Genomic DNA, 21,704 nt, shown 5'->3' with positions numbered 1-21,704 from the left:
TTGATAAGGAAAGAGGAAAACGTGCTTACCTGAAAAGAACACATGAGATGGTCATCCACCGACATCATGCCACCAGCGTTGTCAAATTCGCCACAATAGTTCGGAGCCGAGAAGAGTGTCACCAGCGAGCGCTTCGCGAAGAATTCGTACCCATCTTCGACCACCTGATGCGCCCGACAGATCAGGTCCAAGTCGTGCATTTCGAGAAACTTTGACACCACGTCCACGCCGAAGGTGAAACTGACGCCACGGTCGTTCTCACCCCAGCCCTGAAGTGGAGACGGAAAACGATTTAAATAGAGCTAGAGTGAGGGTTGTTATTTATGGCCGCAGATAAGCGGTTACCTTTACGTCCTTGTCAGGGTCACTCCACAAAAGATCGCACAGCAATCCAGTATCGGGAACGTCTGTTGGTCTCATGATTCTTCTGATCTGCTCCATATGCTAGAAGATGAAAATTGTTTAATAGGTTTAACGTATAAAAAATGATAGGGTGTCAAAATAATTTCTGCAGCATCCCACGTTAAGTTAGCGCTCCTCTCCAATATCTACTGAGTACTTTCCAAGGTTCCTCGACTGGATAGAATTAAAAGAATTGAAAAGAATTTGAAATGTCAAATCTGTTCAAACCTTACGAAAGTTTCATAGGCCTTTATAAATACTTTAGTTACAAAAATCTGGATTGGCTATGAGCATCTTCTCGAATTCTTCAGGCCTGATAGCTGCCCGAAATCCTTTTACACTTACGTTTAGTGAGCATCCTTCATACTCTGCCAGCGTTTTGCTGTACAAATTCCGAGTAAATCCGGTTCAGTTACTCACTGGCGAGAACCTTATGATAGTGATAACACACATGAATTCTCCGGAGAGTATTTTTGTCAGAATCGTGTTTTAAGCAATCTTATAATCCGAAACTTCTGCTTCCGTCCTACACTTCTTCTCAAATTAAACGAATCAAGCTGAAAAGTCACCTGAATATTTTCAAAAGAAACTGCTGTCAAAAGATTCCTGATACGACCACTAACAGCGCTGCTGTAAATGTGCAGTGATTCCGGATTCTTACGTCCATGTTTTCCCATGAATAAAAATCCCGCAAAATAAAGCGAAAAAATAACTCACATTCAAGTCCGGGCTCAGTCCACCGTGGCAGCAGAAAATTTTCTCGTCGATAATGGCCGCAATCGGCAAGCAGTTGAAGCAATCGGTGAAAGTTTTCCACAGCTTGACATTGTACCTTCGCTTGCACTCGTCATAGAATCCTGGAAAAAAATGAAGCAATTCAGTACAAAAAAAAAACTTTCCACTCGTTTCCGCTTACCGTATATCCTATTAATACTGGCACACTCGTGATTACCCCGGAGAAGAAAGAAGTTCTCTGGATATTTGATTTTGTACGCCAGCAGCAAGCAGATCGTCTCCAGTGACTGTTTGCCCCGGTCCACGTAGTCCCCCAGGAACAGGTAGTTGGCCTCCGGTGGAAAGCCACCGTACTCGAACAGCCGCAGCAGATCTGTGTACTGACCGTGGATGTCTCCTGCGAATGGGAACAGAAGGGAAAACACACGTTGAACCTCTGACTTCCATCTGGTCGCGGTCTACCGGGAAATAAAAGGGGACACTCCCGGAAGCTGTCGCATTGTTTCGATTCCGAGAGGCATGAAACCGTGCCGCTGGGGTATTCATGTGAGAGAGTATAGCAAGCTGAACTTTTTTTGTTCCTATTGTGATTCCACAATACAAAGGATGTATGTTTTATATTTTCCTTACGTTTTTTCTCATACAGAGCGGTAAGAAGTGAACAGCAGAGTCAATGTTTTTACTTCTATTGAAAGAGAAAAAAAATCAACAAACCAGAATAACTTACCGCAAATTTTCAGAGGTGCCTCTAACTCGAGCAAAATTGGCTGCTGTAGGAAGATTTCGCGTGACTTCAGACATAGTCCTCGGATTTCTTCTTCTGACATGGGAACTGGCTTTCCGGGTCGACATCCTCTGACTGTAAATAGAGCAAAAAAAAACAAGAAATTAGTCGTTTGAAATAAAACGTGAGCTATTCTATTCAAAGTTGAAATAGTTATTCAATATCACATCTTTTAATCTAGCTGCTCATCATGCAACTTCCATTCGCGTAAAACCAATGAACAATGTTGAATTATTAATTATTTGATTCCGTCACTTGTCAGTCTTTTAAATCCAGTTCCAGTACTCTTGTGGCTGCAGCTGCAGCTACATCAGAATTTTACAGTGTCACTACAGTTTGCCGCATATAAATCGTGTCGTTTGCACATGCGAAACGACAGAATTAAATTGCCACACTTGGCTTCCCCATCAGTCCGAGCTTGTTTCGCACTTCTTCTTTTTTTCTCATATTGTCTCCATCTCTTTCGCTGTTGTTGTTGTTTGGATAGGCTTTTCCTCCACTTCGCGGTGTTTACGAGTGTTTAACCAGCTCGAGTTGTTGGCGATGGAGTCAAGTGCATAGAAACTATTATCGAAAAATGGCCAGGACGTGAATCAGTGATATAGGCTTTTTTTTTTAATTTATTAAATTTTTTATTTGATTCTTATTGAGCTTATTGCACAAAAATACACCCTCGTCGACTCTAAGTTTACTTGATGTCATCAAAACCCATATTAAGAAGATAACATCACAATCGTGAAGACAAAAGCACAACCGTCATTGAAACCTAAATGTCCATGGACATTCGCCCAAAAGGTTTTTTTTTGTTTTTCATTTCATTTCTTAACAAATGTCATCGAAAATACGTTTCATCGTCTATTCAATCCACCGAAACCCCAAAAGCTGTACGTCATCCCATTACGATCACTCAATTTACTTTTATTATCCTAAACCTGACACTCATCGGAAGGAAAAGTATCAGGTGCAGCGCGAAGGTAGATACGCACCCACGAGTCCGCGGAAAAAGCATTTTGTTTTTCGATTATGTATTGCAATTATTGGCGGTTGCGAACATGATGAATGAGTTTTCGAAGCTACTAGCTGGTAGCGTGCCGCAATGTGTCATGGCAAATTGGCATTTGGTGCTAATTTGTTCGGTTTGCAAAATATGCATCCATCATAAGGACGTTGTTTTTGTTACGCACAGCATAAGTGTGATGATTCGAATAGGAAAATGATAAATTAAAGAATTTGACAAAAAACAGTACGATTTTTTCTTCTCACCACAGCCTTGACCTAGTCTAACGTCGTCGATCCAAACGATTATACGCATGCACATCACATCAGACATTTATCAAGCTCTTTATGTTTGTTGGCTGTGAAATATTCCCCATATATCATCGTGCCCGCCCGCCCGCAAAAAAAAAGAGAGCTTGGAGGTGCAGGACGCACAGGATGATTGCTCCGCTGTTTGACAGTTTATTCACGATGGAATGCTTTCGTGCGGCCATCGTCGTTCGACGTAAGCGCAGATGTGCGTGGCATCAAGCGGCTCTTCCCTCTACGCCGGGTTGATGATTACCCGGTGCTTTCCTGCATTGTGGTGACGACTATTGCGAAGGAAAAATTAAGCTGACGGAGAAGCTGAATTAACCCACAGTAGCCGGTTTGCTCTGGATAGGGGCTGAGCTTTGGCGGAACGGAACCGCCCGACCGGCATTTATAGCAATTTATGCCAGCGGAGATGGCAATTTGCTGCAGCGAAGGCTGTTTTGATGAATTGATATTGAAACAACGAAGGGAGAGAGTTTCTGGTTTCGTGAAATCGATTGGAGTATCAAAATAGTTTATTTTCACATTCGATACTAGATCTGGGCGCCAATCATGGGACCGACGACGGGGTGGTTTTTTTCGTTCTTGCTGCAGTCCTAGAAAGCGCGTCATAGGACATCAATAATCTAAAAATATTAAGATTTAGTGATATGGCCATCCTCATGCGAACTTTATAATTTGTTGAAATAGATAAGCTTGCTCAGAGGCGTCGCGTGGCTCATTCCGTAACATGTGCACTGTCATTTATGTAGGTTCTTTTTCCAACCACGTGCGCGTCGTGACAGACTTTAAAGTTTTCAGACTAAGATAAGGTGTTGCACAAGCACAAGCCTGCAATGTGCTACAACATACACCCAACTCAAAAAATCCAACGGGCCGGATCTCTAGGCAGCTACGGGGAAGTTGGCTACATCCAAAGATAACTTGATTCTTTACTCTAGGATCATAAGGGAAGTTGGCTTTCACCCAAAGATCACTTGATTTTTTAAAATAACGGTAAACACTACTGTTGATTTTAACACCAGTTCAAACCGTTGGACACCACAAAGTCAAACATCGTGGAGTCCGCCGGATGTTCGATTTGAAACTTCAATATCACTTTTCCCGGCATACCCACAAATTTGTTCGGTGGAATGAACCGGTCTGTGCGCTTATAGATCACAGCATCGATGCTGAAAAGGTTTTTTGTCGGAAAAACACATTTTTGAACAATTTTTACCTTCTTCAACTAAAAAAGTAATCTCTTCGAAGAAGTCACGCGTAACTCCATTATCTGCTCCGTAATGAAGTGGTGTTTTATTCTAGCTCAATCAATGATGATTCTTCGCATCGATTTTACCGAAATATTGGCTGCTTTGGCAGGTTTTCTAATGTAACGAGAATTCATTACGCCGACGAATCACGTTTAGCATACGTGTGAACCGCGGACCTTCATGTTTCTGGTTCCGCTGCATAAGAGAATCCTGTAGAGACTTCTTTGATGTAATAAACTATGATCAAATGGCACCCTACCATCCTGGAAACCTCATTCGGCGTCTTATGGACGAGCAGCTAACTCGTAATACCTTCTTTGGCATACCTTTCCGTACCGCTTGAAAGTAATCGTAACCAAATACTAAAGTTTGAACATTTTCGCTTTTTTTTCTGCCGCACCCTGTACCAAAGCAATATGTGTAGTTTTACAAGAATGTCTCGGATGAACAAGAACAGGAGGTATGTGACTTAGACTGAGTAAAAGTTTCCTTCGACCCGCAACCTTCAAAGACGGATTCTCTGTTTTATATAGGTAATAATCGTGGAATTATCTTGGCATTTCTAAGCTTCAAATAAATTTCTTTTTGAGCGTCTTAGTGTTAGTAGAATGGAATTGAATATTGAGAATAGGTTATGTTTCCATTTAATTCTACTACTTCGTTAGACCCTAGACTTTCTTCAGTTACCTCGTTCACCAGCAGATCGTGCATCTTCTTCCTGCGGGCACATTTACTAAGTGCAAGGCCTAGCACGGAGTCGACGGCCTCTTGCTGAAGATAGTTTCGGCGGGTATTTCGTCAGGTCAGGTATTCCAGCACACTGGAGCCTGCCCCGCTGTATTACCTTCGCTATATCAACATGTTTTTATAGTTACGTACCTACATCAGTCTCATCGTTGCTGTGACGTTCGAGCAATCGGTTTAACAGCAAAAACAACGTTAGATGTTTCCTAATATATATTTCTGCGTGTCCGCGTGACCTTTCGACGGCCTTGACTAGCAAGGGACCGTCTACCGAAATGTCTGGTGTGGACACGGACGGATTCGCCGTTTTTCCACCTCCAGACTTCGTCGCATCCGTCTCCACCTTCTTCTGCGGAGACCACTGGATGCGGGATTTTGTAATCCCTCCGCACTCGTCTCTTTCGTTTTGATTGCGTTCATCTTGATGTTAAATGGGTCCCCCTTCCAGCCGCTATCCTTGTCCATGGTGGAGTAGTCGCCTATGTGGTCCCATGGTGGACTATTCCGAAGCAGTGAGGTCATGGCTAGGGTAAGCAATCATAGCGCCTTATGAGCAACTATGACTCCACTGACCGGCGCAACTCAGGAACAACCATCTGATCCTACTCCTGCCTGATTCCCACCAGGCAATGGACTCGGAAAGTACTGAAAGGCCTGCTAGGTTTTATGGAACGTAGACCCCTGCACCGGGTACCACCTCGCCGTTTCAAGCCGTTGTCACACGACTTTACTAAGCGAGCTCAATGCAAGTGCCAACCCATGGACGTGATACCATTACGAAATCCAACTCATATCCATTTACAACGCTGCCAGTTGCCATAATTGGGACCTTACTGGCATCAGTCCTAATGGGCGAATTAGTGCATTTGGGTGGTGGGAGCGGCTCTATTCGCTCCGTCAGAGTTGCTTTCGGGTACTTGTGGCTTTTGCGAGGAATCGACTGTCCCTGGTTCGACCCTCACCACCCCTAGGCTAATTCCCGCTGCTGGTCCGGGACTGTTAGGTACTGTCAGTTGTAACCTGTGCGGTTACAATATTAACATTGAGTGGAAAATTTACTTAATTATGTGTAACGCTGCAAGAGCGTGTACGTGTAAAAATAACCCTAATTATGGGTACTGCTTCGAGAGAGTGTATAAGTGAAAATTACCCGCATTTGGACACTCCCGCAGCAGCGTGTACTTGTTATGACAGTTCTCACCACTTGCGCTGAATATCGTTCACGTAAATTTGTTTAAATTCGTTCGTTTTTTGTTTGTGAACGATATTGTCGCGTTTTGTTGGGGCCGATAATTTTTTATTTATGTTTGTGAAATAATGTTTAGGGTTAGATAGGCCGGGATTACCCTCTAGCTGTGGAAAAGTGATGTGCTGAATGCTGACTTCGACGTCACGGCGGGTTTGTTGTGGTCGGCAACAGAGGCATCCATCGCGGGAAGAGTTGAGTTTAGCCTCGACCACGGTGAGACACGCGTCGTTTTGTTTACGTTTCTGTGCGCGTTTTTTACTGTTAAATTTTTACAGTTCTTGTCTCGCAAAAAGCGAAGGTTGTGCCGCTTTGTGTTGTGTAAGTCCAACGAAGGTTGTCCCGTTGGCCCGTGGATCGTGTGCTACTGTTGTGTGTTGCTCGCCGGATTGGTAAGCAGTGTTTGCTACCCCGGCTAATCAACAAGGAGCGGAAAACACCACCCGCCGAAGACCATCGTTGCAGCTGCTGGTGGATGCCGCTATCTCGGGAACAGCTTGGAAGAAGCACCAGACGTCTCCATCAGTAGAATAGGAGAAGCCACTTACGACAGCTGGAGGAAATAAACCCGATAAGTTATTTTATTTATTTGTTGTTTTTTTCTTCTGTGTTCTAGCAAAAGTCCGAAAGTCCGGTAGAGGTATCTAGCCGCCCTGTAAGGGTTTCGCCGGGCAAATTTGAGTGTGTACAGGGTGACCCCCTGTTACACAGTGGTCGCACATGTATTGTGTGTCCTCGACGATCGCCACACGTCAACCCGCGGTGGCATGCAGCTCTGGAAAAAGGGCTTGGAGTTTCGAAATCGTACGTCCAGAAGATCAAAGTTTATTTATTTATTTATTTTCTTATTTTACCATCTAGCCATTAAGGTCGTGATGGTTTTTTCTAGGGTGGGGAAAAGCCCACTTGAGATAGCTGAGAGCCAACGGGCGTAAAAACCCCACCAGGATTTCTACATTCATACTTCTACATACAATAATATTTTACAATAAGCATCAAACAACGATTTAACAATTAGCATTAAACATAAAAACATTTAACATTGAACAATTAACATTAGCGTAGCATACATACATATTTAAAATTTGCCACAGGGTTTGTCTTAGCCTATTTTTAAAACTATCACTAGAAATACAAAAGTCGAAATGCACACACAGAGAACAGACATTCATGTTCATATAAAGAAATTTGAAAATCGTGTGTAAAAATTTGAATCAAAATACGTTAATACACTAACGAAATCTGTCTTGTGGTGCCCCAGTTGCACTGCATAAATATTGCTGTATCGATATATTATCGATATCAGTGCTTGGTTTGTAAGCGACAAAAGCGCCACATAACGGGAGCATAACCACTTAGTGGTAAATGGCGGTTGCAAGTTTTTACACATCTTTTGAAAAGAAGATGAACGTCTGTTCTCTGTGATGCACATACAAACTATTAAATAATCTACATATCGCTCTGATTGGTTTATTTTGTCCGTATACAGTACGCTGGAAGTCAAGACTGAGTATATCTGTTGATCTGAAGTTTCTTGCGGGGGCGTTAATGTTTATTTGCGACAGGGGGCATCTATGAGGCCAGTCATAAATTTACCAACCAAAACAGCTCCGATTATCTTCTGTCTTTTAGCTAGAGTATCCATGCTTAGTAGACGACATCTTTCTTCGTATGAAGGCAGCTCAATCCTGTTACGCCAAGGTAAGAACCGAAGGGCATAGCGTATAAATCTAGACGGTACAAATTCAATTCTTCTGATCCATATTTCTGCGTACAGGCTCCAAACAATAACACATGATTTCAGTACAGAACGCACAAGCGAGAAGTATAAAGCTCTTAAGCAATATGGGTTTCTGAACTCTCTTGCGATTCGCATAATAAAACCCAAATTTTTCACCCGTTTTTGAAATTATATGTGCGTAGTGGTACTGGAATGACATTCTGTAGTCTAAGAGTACACCAAGATCTTTTACTACAAATGTACGATTGAGTAATTCACCGTTGAGAGTGTAGTTCCAAAGTAATAGATTTTTCTTCCGGGTGAATGAGATCACGGAACATTTTGGCACACTAATTATCAAAAGATTTTTGCAACACTAGTCGCAGAATAAGTCAACGTACCTCTACAGCTTCCAGCAGTCAGCAATAGATCTTATCGCCAAATATATTTTGAGATCATCGGCATAAATCAGTCTGCATCCTTGTGGTAGAACAAGACAGGTATCGTTGAAAAATAACTAAAAGAGCAATGGACCAAGGTTACTCCCTTGAGGCACACCTGATAAACTTAGAAAACTGTAGGACCCAGCATTCCCCAATTTCGCCAATAAAGATCGATCTGTAAGATAAGACTTCATCCAGTTAACAAGAAGAGATGCAACTCCAAGTCTTTAAATTTTTGCTAATAGGATAGCATGATCAACGCGATCAAATGCTGCCTTCGAATCTGTGTATATTGTATCCGCTTGCAATCCAAGCTCCATGCGCGTAATACAGTGTAAGGTAAACTCCAACAAGTTTCTTGTTATCGAACGTCCGGGATAAAAACCATGCAGATCCTCAGAAATGTACGGTTTAGTAGCACGTGACAGAAGTTTTCCAAATAAAATTTCAAGCAACTTGGAACTTGCACATAACGAAGTTATACCCCGATAATTTAAAATATTTATATTCTAATTTGAATTTCTATAGTTGTTGCTGGCGCAATTGAATTCGCGTTTGGCCACTGGGTTGCGATGCTTAGTATAGTGCCTTAGCGCAGCAGCTCTAAGACGCTTGAGTGTTCGAAGTCGCCGGTTCGACCAAAGAGGAGTTGGCCGAGGACGAGAAACAGGATTGATGGATGCCATCGGACAACTGTCAGAACCCGCGCCAAACGGCTCTACACAAACCTGTAGACGAAAAGTAGTTGCTGTGAGAAGGACGATGAAACGTATGTCAAAACTGACTTCGAACAACTACCAGAACAGAACAGGAGTTTTTGACTGGAAAGGATAAGTTTAAAGTGGATGATCGATTCGAGAAGGAGAAAGTGTCCAAATTCGCTGCCAAGTATCTGATTTGGTAGGCTATCTGCACCTGTGGTAAGCGAAGTCAAGTTTTCGTCACAAAAAGAACCATCAACAGTTTAAATTATAAGACTGAATGCCTCAAAAAAGTCTTCTGAGACAGCATATAGACAGCCCACCATTTTGGTAAGATCTAGCCTCTTGTTACTATTCGAAAACTGTGTTAGAATGGATGAGGCGAATTTGGTCATTTTTATTCCTGAAGACATGAATCTGCCAAACTGCCCGGAGCTTTGGCCTCTCGGAACGTATTGGGCTATGATGCAACACGAACTCAGAAAGACCAAGGAGAATGTGAAAAATGCAAGTGACATAGAATAAAAGTGGTAAAAAGGAACCGAATACTACTGTACAGAATCTCATTGATGGCGTGAAGCGAAAGTGTCGAGCATTCTATCAAGGAGCTCAAAAAATTTATCCAACACATGCAAACTAAGATTTCTTAGTATATAAAACTACTCTCTGAATTTTAATTATAAGTGATAAATATACGGTGTTTCACACCATGTTTTCTATGTTGCAATAATTTCGTGTCCACCCTTTATAGTAAACTAAACATCGTGACGTGACTTTCAATTCAAATTGCTCATTGATTTGCGTTTTTCTTTGAGTAAAAACAGTAAGTCTGTACTGATATACTAATATTTCATATGTCAGCTTTAAAATTTTGCATTTTGCTTACAGGTAATGGGTCGCGATAAACACTGCAGCCCCGATACACAACGGCTGATTGAAGAGCTGCAATATGAAAGTAAAACTCTTAAAAAAATAGTAGAAACCATCGCTGCCGTTCCACGCATGAGTGTCCCAGCGTGCATAAGGTTTGTGTAGAACATAGGACAACTATGCTTGGAACGGCAGATCGGCTGTTCACAGAATATGGTCGCAAAAGTCCGGGTTATGTTTTCCGGTATTTCAGGGCTTTTGCGACCATATTTTGGTAATAACCGATGGTTTCGATATAAAACGAAGACAATATGAAATTAATAAACATAAAATTGCTAGATATGAAAATTCAAAGAGTTGTTGATGTTTGACCCGATTTGTTATAGAAAACAATTGAAAAAATAAGTTTGCTAAGCTGGTTTTTTTAACAGACTTGACCCTCTGTGCTGTAGACAACAAATATAATGAAATATACACTACCGCAATCAAAATTGACGTTGCCGAAGAGTATAGGAGAGTATTCCCACTTGAAATTAAAAAACATTTATGCATATATTTTTACCGTTTGCGGGTAAAAAATAGACTTTTTTCGGATGGCGGTGATATCAAAATTCTAAGAGTTTGTCCACATATTAGCATCTTTTTACCCATCTTTTGGAAAAAAACAGATCTGAAATCGGACAAAAACTGAGCTCAAAACGGTGATTCTACGAAACCGGGTTTGGCATAGTTTTAGTATATTTCACAAAGCAAAATAATATCGATTTTTTTCTGAGCATTAATGGTAATTCGCTAATATCTTAAAGTGATAGTCAAATTATATCTTATTTTGAGTAAAAAAGTCACAGAAATCGAATGATAGGTGTCTGATCTACGTAAAATGTCAGCAGATAAACCTGTTTTAGTATTGTAGGGGAATTGTGGCAAAATCGACATTTGGCTGACATTTTACGTTCATCAGACACCTACCATTCGATTTCTGAGACTTTTTTACTCAAAATAAGATGTAATTTGACTATCACTTTAAGATATTAGCGAATTACCATTAATACTCAGAAATAATTGCTTTGTGAAATATACTAAAACTATGCCTAAACCGGTTCGGTAGAATCACCGTTTTGAGCTCAGTTTTTGTGCGATTTCAGATCTGTTTTTTCCAAAAAAAGGGTAAAAAGATGCTAATATGTGGACAAACTCAAAAAAATATGATATTTGGTCTTAAAACAAAATGGCGTCGAAAAAACCTCAAAAATTTCCAGTTTCTCAAAAATTCAAAATGGCGCCATAGTTGCCCCTTAAGTTGGAATGTGTTCAAACTCAGGGAAATTTATTTTCGCATCAAACTTCATCAAAATATCATACATAGGAGCCATGGCAAATAAATTGTTGCTCTGTGTTATCAATTCTCCAGTTTTTGCGACAAAATTGTTAGAGTAGATCTTACGCTTCAGGTTCGCCCAGAAATCCTCGTTGGGATGCAACTTGGGAACGTTGGGCGGTTTCGTCAACTTGGGTTCCACATTAATATTCAGCCGCTCCATCTTCTCCAACGATAGCTTCAAGTAATGGGCCGACGTCTGATCCGGCCAAAATACCTAAGTGCCTGCCGGAAGCTACGGCGTCGTTCATCGAGAAATACCATAAGGCCGAAGGGTATTTCTCGATGAACGACGATGCAGCTTCCGGCAGGCATTTCGTACTATAAATTTTCTCATTCACGGCCAGTCCGGAGCGTAAGAAGAGCGGCTTTTACATACCCTTCTCGCTGAATGTCAGACACCTTCTTGGGGAACTTGGGATGTGAAATGAATTTCACTCCGGTGCTCACTTCCTTCATGGGGGAAGAAAAATACGAAGTGCCTACCAGTCGTTGCCATCCAGGGAGAGACAGATCTCGTCGTCCATCACCACCGCCACGTCGCGATTTACCGGGAAAATCTACTTGACCGTCTTATTTAGGCGCTGTCACTGCGTCGTTGGTTAGAGGTTAGAGTTGGTTAGAGTTCGACAGGAAGAAGTGTCAATTTTTTTCTGCTAACTCATGGGTTGCTATGATTGATGCTGCATGAGTAGTTTCGTCAGTGCGTGTGAAGGTAAACCCATGAAAAATCGACAATCATTGTCGATTTTGTTACCGCAAACGTCAGACCCACTTTCAGAAGTAAATGTGGCCGCTGTTTATTTACAGGTTTGTCTATAAGCCTATGCACCACGTCAAGGTTCAGTTCTATCGCTGGAAAATTTAATTGGTGGAAAAATTGTAACTTTATTGGATTATTTAAATTCGAAAATGAGAATCAGAATTATTTTTTTTGCATGTTTTACAATAAAGCTTATTACTTTTCTTCAAAGTAAAATAATTGAGAGGTTTTTCTTATGGTTCTTGGCGTTTTTAGAAGACATTTAAAAAGTAGAGGTGAGCTGTTTATTTATTTTTAACCCTCAAATGATATTTTTAAATCTCTAGAATATTCAATAATTATTGCCAGCCAACCTAAGCACTGATGAAGTCTCCATGTAGGCGCCAAAATACGTATTTGTGTATCGTGAAAAGTTATAAATGGAAGTAAGAGAATTGAAAAGTGAAATAGATTAAAAGTGTAGTGTGAAGTCTCTGGAATAGTTTTCTAAAAGTTTTCTACATCCTTTGTAGCAGTACAGCACTTTGCACTATTTTTTTTTCGGCGGTTCCATATAAGTCCTCTGTCCACCCCACTATGTACTCTAAAATCTTTAAATATCGTGTTCTCGAAGTTGGAACACATTTTTCAATCGGCGTGCAGGATAAATTTTTCAATTTTCATCAGATTAACACCATTTTTTAAGCTCAGCTGTTTCATATCGACAGCGCATAAGCAGGATATTTTCAAAAACCTAATGAGTGTTTTGTTGATTCGTTTTGCTCGAACCGATTTTCCTCATCTTACGAAATACATATTTCTAAAGCCCATTTTTTTCTGAAAAATATAAACGTCCAAAACCCCTTATTTTTTTGTACGCGTAGAATACGCTTTTTTAAAAATTTTGAAGAATCTTTGGGCGATGTTTTGTTTTACGGTGATCGACTGCCTAGAGTTTTCTTGTGAGTCTATTGCGTTATTATCTTTTTTTTTTTCATAGGTTATTTGTGTGATTATTACTCTTTATGAGTAATACTTTATTCACACTCCACCGACAATTTAAATTCAGTATTTACTGGCATAAAAAAAAAAAAAAACAAAAATAACACAAACCCCTCTCGTAGGTGGGCTTGTCGGGGACAATCAAACAAACTATTATTCCCCATGAGAATCCTAACCCTGCCTAACCGGTTCGCAAAGCAAGCTACTAGAGGCTTCATCAATTCAGTGATTGCTCCCGTCACTCCCGGCTCTGACAATCTGTTTAATTAGAGGCAGAGCAATGCATCCAACTTCGTGTTTTTTTTTCACCCCAGGAAACTGCGTTGCGCAAAATTACGAAAAAATGCTAGTCTGGCTGTCTATTTATCAGGGGCGACTCGTCCATGGGTGCAACCTGTGCAATGCACGTGAGGACGTCAGGCAAAAAATGAATCTAAATCCAAATTCATGCTCTTATTTTCTTATTTTGTAGTTTTATTTTTAAATAGTAACAAAGGGAATTACTTGCTTTTATTCGCGGATAAAATTGTAGTTACTTCCCCAAACTCTGATTTTCAGAACTTCTAGTTGCACAGGTAGGTTCAACAGCCACGAGTCGCCCCTGCTATTTATACCTCCATTAGTGCGTACTAATTATCGGAATTATCCAACAGTGAGCGTTAGATTGTTTTTTTCTCGCCGATTGAAGCATGGAACCGATGTATTACATAGTACTTGCTTTTCAGGAATGATCGGAAAGGGCACTTATACTGACGGCTGCCGTAGTGAAAATAAGCGAGTTATTTCATCGAAACTAATTGAGGGTTCATTTTGGGTGTACTGTTGGAAAATGTAGACTGAATGCGGCTTATGCGAACAGCCGTTCTATTCACGCGGTCCATTGAGCGGGAATTCGTTTAAGAATATGCGTGCGAATAATTGGGTCAGAGTTTTTAAATTGAGCTTCAATTGATGGTTGTTGGGAGCCGGATGTCGACCGTAAAAAACTTTTGGCTTGAAAACTAGCAGGAGTCCCCAAAATACGAACCAAATTGCATCGATTGCGCTCTCGCATCAAGTAAATCTTTTTACCGATAATCGCATAAATTATCCTCAACACGGAGTTTCAAAACCCAAACCGCGGACGCTGATGCGTCCGTCGTAATTTGAACCAACACCGTGTCACGTGGTTTAATCGCCGTTGTTCCATAAAACAACAACTTTGGCTCCCCCAAGTCCAACTACGATATTCCCATCAGGAAGAGGGCGTGACAAAGGCCATCGAACAATGCAGCACACACACAGCTCCGAGATGCCGTCCAGCAAAATATTGCGCTACCAGACCCAGACTAGTGGTATTCCATCACACCAATTTTACCCCCTGTGCTTATCAATATTTAATGCCGTGCAGTAGTTGACAATAAACCCGCGCCATTCATTGCCCGTACCGAATCGATTTATTTATAGCATCCCACTTGACGACAACAGACCGCAGTTTACCGTCCTACCGGAATAAGTAGGTGAGCCCGGAGCATATGTGCACCTGGATTATGATTCGATTCATGTTTACGGTTTGGTGACACACACCGCCCGAATGGGTGGAGATTGACTTTCGAGTGGTTGTACTGGAAGTTGGCAGAAGCTGTGCACTGCAATTCCAAATGAAGCTGGCTCGAATCTTGTTTAGGTACGCGAATCAGAGCGAGCAAATATCCCCGCCAAAGTACATTTGCGACAACAACGAATCACCAGAGTTTTTCTTAGAGAAAATGTTGAACTAAATTAATATAGAAAAAACCAGCTTAACGCAGCATGTGCTTCGCTGCATGCGGCATTACTTTGTGGATTTGGCACGCTGATTAGGATATTTTTTTGCATTTTTGCATGCCAATATTTGTTTGGTTTCTATCGATATCTCTTCCAAATATACCATGTCTTATTGTTTGAAAAAAAAAATAAAAAAACAAGTTAAAAGTTCGAATTTGAGATTAAATATGTTCTGACGATTTTTTTCTTCGAAATTCTTTTATTTGTAAAAGCTCATGTTTCAACCTTTTGAAAACAAAGAAATGGTATAGCCTTATTTAGAAACGAAATATTGTTTTTGATTCCATGTAACAGAGCGTGCTTCTAATCCTCTTACTTTTCACATATAAAGCCGACTAAAATGCGTTGTCATTACAACAATTTTGCAATACATTTGATAATCATATTACATATAACTGCCTTTAAGCGAACTTTTTCGCTTGAATAATATAATAATAGCTGTCGCTTATTTGATTTATGCCCGCGATAAATTGTTTACAACAGCGTTCGTTCTGATTCTCGTGTCAAAAACATAGGTTTAGACTTAACGGCTAGTTTAAGGAGATTATTGTGTGATGTAAAATGGTTAGGCTGTGAAACAATAACTATAATGTCGAGTGAAAAAAATCATTTAAAAAACGTCGAATATTTCACTGAATTTCTGAGCCGTCAGAATTTAAATAAACACCAACACGGAAAGTTGTTCCTTTCTCTGAGACGATGAGTGACGTCAAATTAATTACATGTTCCTTTTCAAACCAACTTTTACTCTTCACGCCAATCAGATTGGCAGTCAATCCACACCAAAACTGTACAAAGAACTAGCTCTTTTGTCCTAAGTGTTCACCCTCGGAGCAAACAATACACGAATTGCAGTTGAAGCATAACAAATCTCACAAATCCGACTCACGCGATCCACTAGCGTAACAATAATCCTTGCGCTTATTATTACGTGGCTTGACAACGTTCGTCCTGCACGTGTTCGGGTGATACGGGTTACAAACGAATCATACGAGGTAATCGAGTCACGAACAATATTCAACTGTCTTTTCTTCCAATCCAATTTTTCCTCGCACAAAAAAAGTCAACAAGTCGATCGCCATGCCAGCTATACCGTAATCAGCTGTGGGTGACGTAAAAGCGAACGACTGTGTTAAATAAATTGTGAAAGGATAATTGATGCTTCCGTTGAAATGGGTACGGGAGATTGTCATCGAAACTATGACAAGTTCACACTCAACTGGAGATCGGCAATAAAAGTGGCGAGCGGAAACCGTAAAATGGGGCTACTTGCGGCAAATGATTGGATCAAACACAAAAATTCGCACTTTTGCTAGCGAAGTGGTGCATGACACATTAGGCCGAAGCGGTAAACAGGGTCGGTCACACACCTTTTGGGCCGTTCGTCTGACCAGCAGCAATGCGGCGGTGGAGTAACAGAGCATGACCACGATGGTTCGAATCGATGTTTTGCTTGAGGGAGAGGATGGGTGCACATGGTGCCACTGATTGTAGCATAATTTTTTCGCACAAACGAACCGGAAGAAAGCTCACCCGGCATTCAAGGTGAATGTCATCTCTGGCGAGTCAGTGATGCCAGTCGACAAAGCGACGTCGAGATTATTTCCGCTTAATCAATGTAAAGTGGATTGACGAGAACTTTAGATAATACATCGAATGGTCATTGGAACGATGCAACTCGCTACTGTGCCCGCCGAGTGCTAATCGATATGAGAAAACAGAAAACAGCACTCAAAAATAGCAACAGCGGAAAAGTGAAAGTGGCTCATTACATCGCGAAGACAGAATCGATATGGGTAATGTAACACGGGGATGTTATGTGATGCACTTAGAAAACTACTTCCCCAATACGCTGTACTTCTTCTGATTCATTCAGGTAGCACGAAGTTTAGTGCATGAAAATCTTACCGTCATCGGTTTTACTCTACGGATCCGTACGTATTTTAGACTGATAAATTCCAACAAATTATACCGGCAATAAATTTGCTTTAATGATGGAGCACTCACTTGCTCCACCAGCAAAAACCAACAACTGTCACTCGGAAGCGCTAGTTAGCTAGTTTGTACTGCTGTGCTTCCCCACCGAAACAAACCTGCACCCACTATAAGAATTATCTCGGTCTCTGCTCTAAGCCGAACAACAGCACAGAAGAAGCGGGAGAATATGTGCCACCCGAAACGTAAAAATTGGGTCAATTATTTATACTCAACTTTTCTTCGCTTCCAGAAGCGCTTTCTCTCTCTCTCACGGGCTCTAGCTTTCACACACCGGTGACATCTAGCTTTGAATGGCCTTTGCTTTCCCCAAGGTGTTGTAAATAGAGAAGTAATTAACACCCGCTAGCTAGCAAGGTTACCACCATTGGAGTAGATAAATAGACAAAGTTCATTTTTTGCCCGATTTTCATTTGTGTTATTTCGCGAGCGATGGATTTCGCGCCAACTCGACTGAGAGGCTGATAGCAATGTCTCAGAATTAAATGAAATTTTGTGAGCTTACTGAACTAAGCAACGATTCTAGATAAGAGATACTCGGGTTCAAGCCCTTTGACCATTAAATGCACCTGTAACAAAGTTTTCTATGTTATACGCTATTTTACCGTGAGCCATTTTAGAGTGTCCAACATTGTTATCCTATCACACCTCAAAATCAGTCGCATCACTTTATTTTACAGTTTTTGAAGGCGTTTCATTTGCTGGTCATTGGCCAGGTAAATACTCGGCAAAAATCAGAATGTGGTGAAATCAATGCTTTGTACAGTCATTCTCCACTGTTTTAGTTTATCTCTAAGTCGACAAATGGCACAATTTTTTTGCTATTTAGCTCTCTTTTTTACTGTATAGTCAATGCATCTTATAAAATTCAAATTTTTGTCAATGTGAACACCTACTTTTGTAGCGCCCTTATTTAAAAACCCTTCATTCAAACTTTCTAACACATTCCAACGGAAGTCCGTTTATTTTCACGTTATTTACTGTTCTTTTTTATAATATCATATAATTAACCATTTCACTAAGCTGGTCAGATAATAATTCAAATTTTCGGTTGCAATAATAGCATGGTCGAAAGCAATGAATGTCCCAGTATAATCAACCAATAAGCTCATATCACAATGTTTCAGGATTTTCTTCAAGTCGTTGATGTGATTGTGATGATTGAATGAATAAAATGGGTCCCAGTCCACTTCCTTGCGGAACACCAATTTTCGTTTCTTTGGCACTTGACATCGCATTTTTGAATTTTGTTCTTTGGTATCTGGAATTTAGGTAACACCACATTTTACTGACGTTTTATTTTTATTAATTTTTAGATAAAACCATTCAAAACACAAATAAAAAAATTTGATCAAGACCTGAAATTTTCATTACAAAGCGGGATTTACAACGAAAATTTACATAGAAAAAATACTTGATATTTTATCGGGGAGCTGAGACATTGGCATTTTTCTATGTGATGAAAAACTATGCATTTTAACAAATATGTTGAATAACTTTTTTATTTTGGGAGATAACAAATAACAATGTTCAGAAAACAAATGCATTTTTGGATGGCTGTTAACTGAGCAGAAGGTTTAAAAACGCATTTCTACATTAAAAGAAGCAATATCCTGAAACTCCTCTGAACATACCTTATGGCTATAATCAACATTTGAATTTAGGAAATAACACGCACAAACGGCAAAATAAAACACTGTGCAATGGAGATAATGAGCTTTAGTGGTATTTTTGACAAAATGCATAGTTTTCTATCACATGTAAAAACGCCAATATCTCAGCCCCCCGATAAGATATAAGGGATATTTTTTCATGTAAATTTTCGGCTTGAATCCCGCTTTGCAGTAAAAATTTCAGTTCCTAATCAAAAAAAATTTTTATATGTATTTTGAAGGGTTTTATCTGAAAATTATGAGAAAAATTCACTTTTTTGTGATGTTCAATGGGCTCTGTGAGTCAAATAATTGATTGCGATGCTGAACAAAACCATGCAAAATATTCAAAACCAACCCCACATAAATAAAAAAATATATAGAAAAAATTAGAAATTGAACAGAATTGAAAAAAGTGCAGAAGAGTTGTTGTGTAGCTTGAAAAAGTCATTTTTTCATAAATCACGTTTGGGCAACCTGAAAACGATTTTTTAGAAAGTCGAAATGTTCTACAAAAATACCATAAATAACAATATCTTTCAATTTAGGTCAGATCAGATCCAGAAACCTCCACATAAAAAATTTGATTCCATTTTCTTGAATAGTTCTCGAGCTGTGCAGAAATTTGTTTGAATTTCATTTGTATGGGAGCCTTCCCTTCTAAAAGAGAGGGGTGTCTAGTATTATTCTAATCACCTTTCCTGTCCTACATAAAAACTAGGGTTTGCGATCCCGGGAACGATTTCCTGGAAGATATCTTTTCCCGGGATTCCCGGATCCCGGGAATAGTAATATTGATTTCCGGGATCCCGGGATTCCCGAGTTCATGAAAATTTCCTTAAAAATTACTATAGTTTTTAATGCAAAAGGGCAATAAAATCAAATACCCCATCAAAACACGAAACTGATATCGTCGAACTATATAGCAGCACTGAAGTGGGTATTACACGAAGATATTATTTGCTTGAAATGGCGTTCAATATTTGTTCGCCTTGAAATATCAAACAATTTGTCAGGAATATTTGCTATCTTATTCAGTAAACGAAAAGTTAGGCCAATATTTGATTCGACTACTGTCGTTGTTTGCTAGTTAGCTGACCAATAAGCGAATTTTTGAATTGATAAAATTATTTTAAACCGGAAAATTGATAGGGTGATTGATCGTGGTTCGCACTATGCAAAAACTGATCCTGGTTCGAGCAATTACCTAAATCATCGATAAACCTTGAATAGTCAAAAATTTTGAATTAAAATAATTTTTAATGCTGCTTCTATTTTTTAACAATACATACTTTTGATTCATGTTTAAGGAAACTACTTCAATTAGCCTTGATAGCTAAGCTAATAAAAGATGTAAATTTAGCTGCCAATGTCTTCACCGGAGCAGTTTGTTCAAACTTCTCTACGGCATTTTAGCTCGTGATGTAGAACTTCATATTAATTTTAAAACGTCGATCCATCTATATTTTACCAGTATTGAAACTTCTGTTACAGAAAAAAAGTTTCCGATTGTGATTTTTTTCAATAGTTTTTTGATCCTGGTTCGCGCTACAAATATTCGTGGTTCGTCCTAACAGTTTCACCGAATCACCGCTAGAGGCAGTGCGCATTGTTTATTGTTAACCTGAGAGTTTCAGTCAACCGGTCTGGAAAAACGTCGCGAAACATCGAAATAAACAGTTGAACTTTGCTATAAATCAAAGGAATTGGAAAAACCTAAATTAATCCACCTAGCGGTCAGACCCAGCCTTTCTCATTCCAACTTTCACTTGTAAAAAAAGATTTATATGAACGCTTCAATCCAATGAATGTATATTCACTCTTTAGGTTCTAAAATATTGATGTTGTAATCTATACATATAAAAATGCAGTCCGGTCTGTTTGTCTGTCTGTCTGATCCATATAGGCTCGAAAACTACCGAACCGATCGATGTGAAAATTTGTATGTAGGGGTTTTTAGTGCCGATAGAGGTTCTTATAATAGTTTGAGACCCCTCCCTCTTCTGGAAGAGAGGGGTCCCATACAAATGAAACATAAATTTCTGCACAACTCAAGAACTAACCGAGTAAAGGGTACCAAATTTAGCATGTGAATGTTTTTAGAAGTATCAAATATGTCCATAATGGTTCGACACCCCTCCCTTTTCTGGAAGGGAGGGGCTCCGTACAAATGAAACACAAATTTCTGCACATCTCGAGAGCTAACCAACTAAATGGAACCAAATTTGGCAGGTGAATGTTTTTAGAAGTAACCAATATGTTCCATAATCGACCTCAGGCAACATTTTGGATTGTAAGACACATCGCAAGGAATCATTGAATCATTGAAAATTATGTTGAGGCCACATATATTGATCAGAGCAGGTATAGTTTTGAAAAGGCTTTGAATTTCTTTTCTTTTCATAACTGTTGAGCCACATATCATTGTTATGAAGTTCGTTGTTTGTAAGTTTGAGAGATGACTCGTTCGTATGACACTAGTTATGTTCAAATTAGTCATGTAATCTTTGAGATAATAGACTTTTGTTGTTTAACTAACAATTTAATACATAACGGTGGCTTATATTCAATTATAATCAAATGAAATGAGAACGTATAGGGCAGCCAAACTTTGAAACCACGTGTTCAATGTTCATAATTCATCAGTTAACCCTTAATTAGCCCGCTCATCTGATAATAATATTGATCAAATCGGTTGTGCAGTTTTTGAGATAATGAAGTTTCGTGATTTTCACATTTCGGTAGATTACAGACGAAGTTACAGTTCAATTACAGTAAAATTCAATAGAATGTTATGAGGCAGCTAGACTAATTATTGGACACTAATTTTGTGGAAATCGGGTCAGCCATCTCTGAGAAAAGTAAGTGAGTCTAAGTAGTCTTCGGAATATGTTCCGTTTCATAGCTGGATTTAACATTT

At 39.7% G+C, this 21,704-nt stretch overlaps 1 protein-coding gene across 4 annotated transcripts in view; it reads right to left on the bottom strand.

Annotated features, from left to right (window-relative positions):
- LOC129727772 (serine/threonine-protein phosphatase PP1-beta catalytic subunit) overlaps positions 1-21,704 on the bottom strand; it is a 118,513-nt gene that overhangs the window by 4,224 nt on the left and 92,585 nt on the right. For all 4 annotated transcript variants that reach the window (XM_055685919.1, XM_055685923.1, XM_055685922.1 and 1 more), the window contains 5 exons: positions 1,865-1,996; positions 1,319-1,534; positions 1,120-1,259; positions 346-444; positions 30-269 (listed from right to left, as the gene is read on the bottom strand). In XM_055685919.1, coding sequence (XP_055541894.1) covers positions 30-269; positions 346-444; positions 1,120-1,259; positions 1,319-1,534; positions 1,865-1,996 — 827 coding nt within the window. The remainder of the gene's footprint in view (positions 1-29; positions 270-345; positions 445-1,119; positions 1,260-1,318; positions 1,535-1,864; positions 1,997-21,704) is intronic.

This window comes from Wyeomyia smithii, chromosome 3, assembly GCF_029784165.1.
Source record: "Wyeomyia smithii strain HCP4-BCI-WySm-NY-G18 chromosome 3, ASM2978416v1, whole genome shotgun sequence".
NCBI classification, from domain to species: domain Eukaryota; kingdom Metazoa; phylum Arthropoda; class Insecta; order Diptera; family Culicidae; genus Wyeomyia; species Wyeomyia smithii.
Note: the sequence above shows the minus strand (reverse complement) of the source record. Positions and strands in the feature narration are given on the sequence as shown.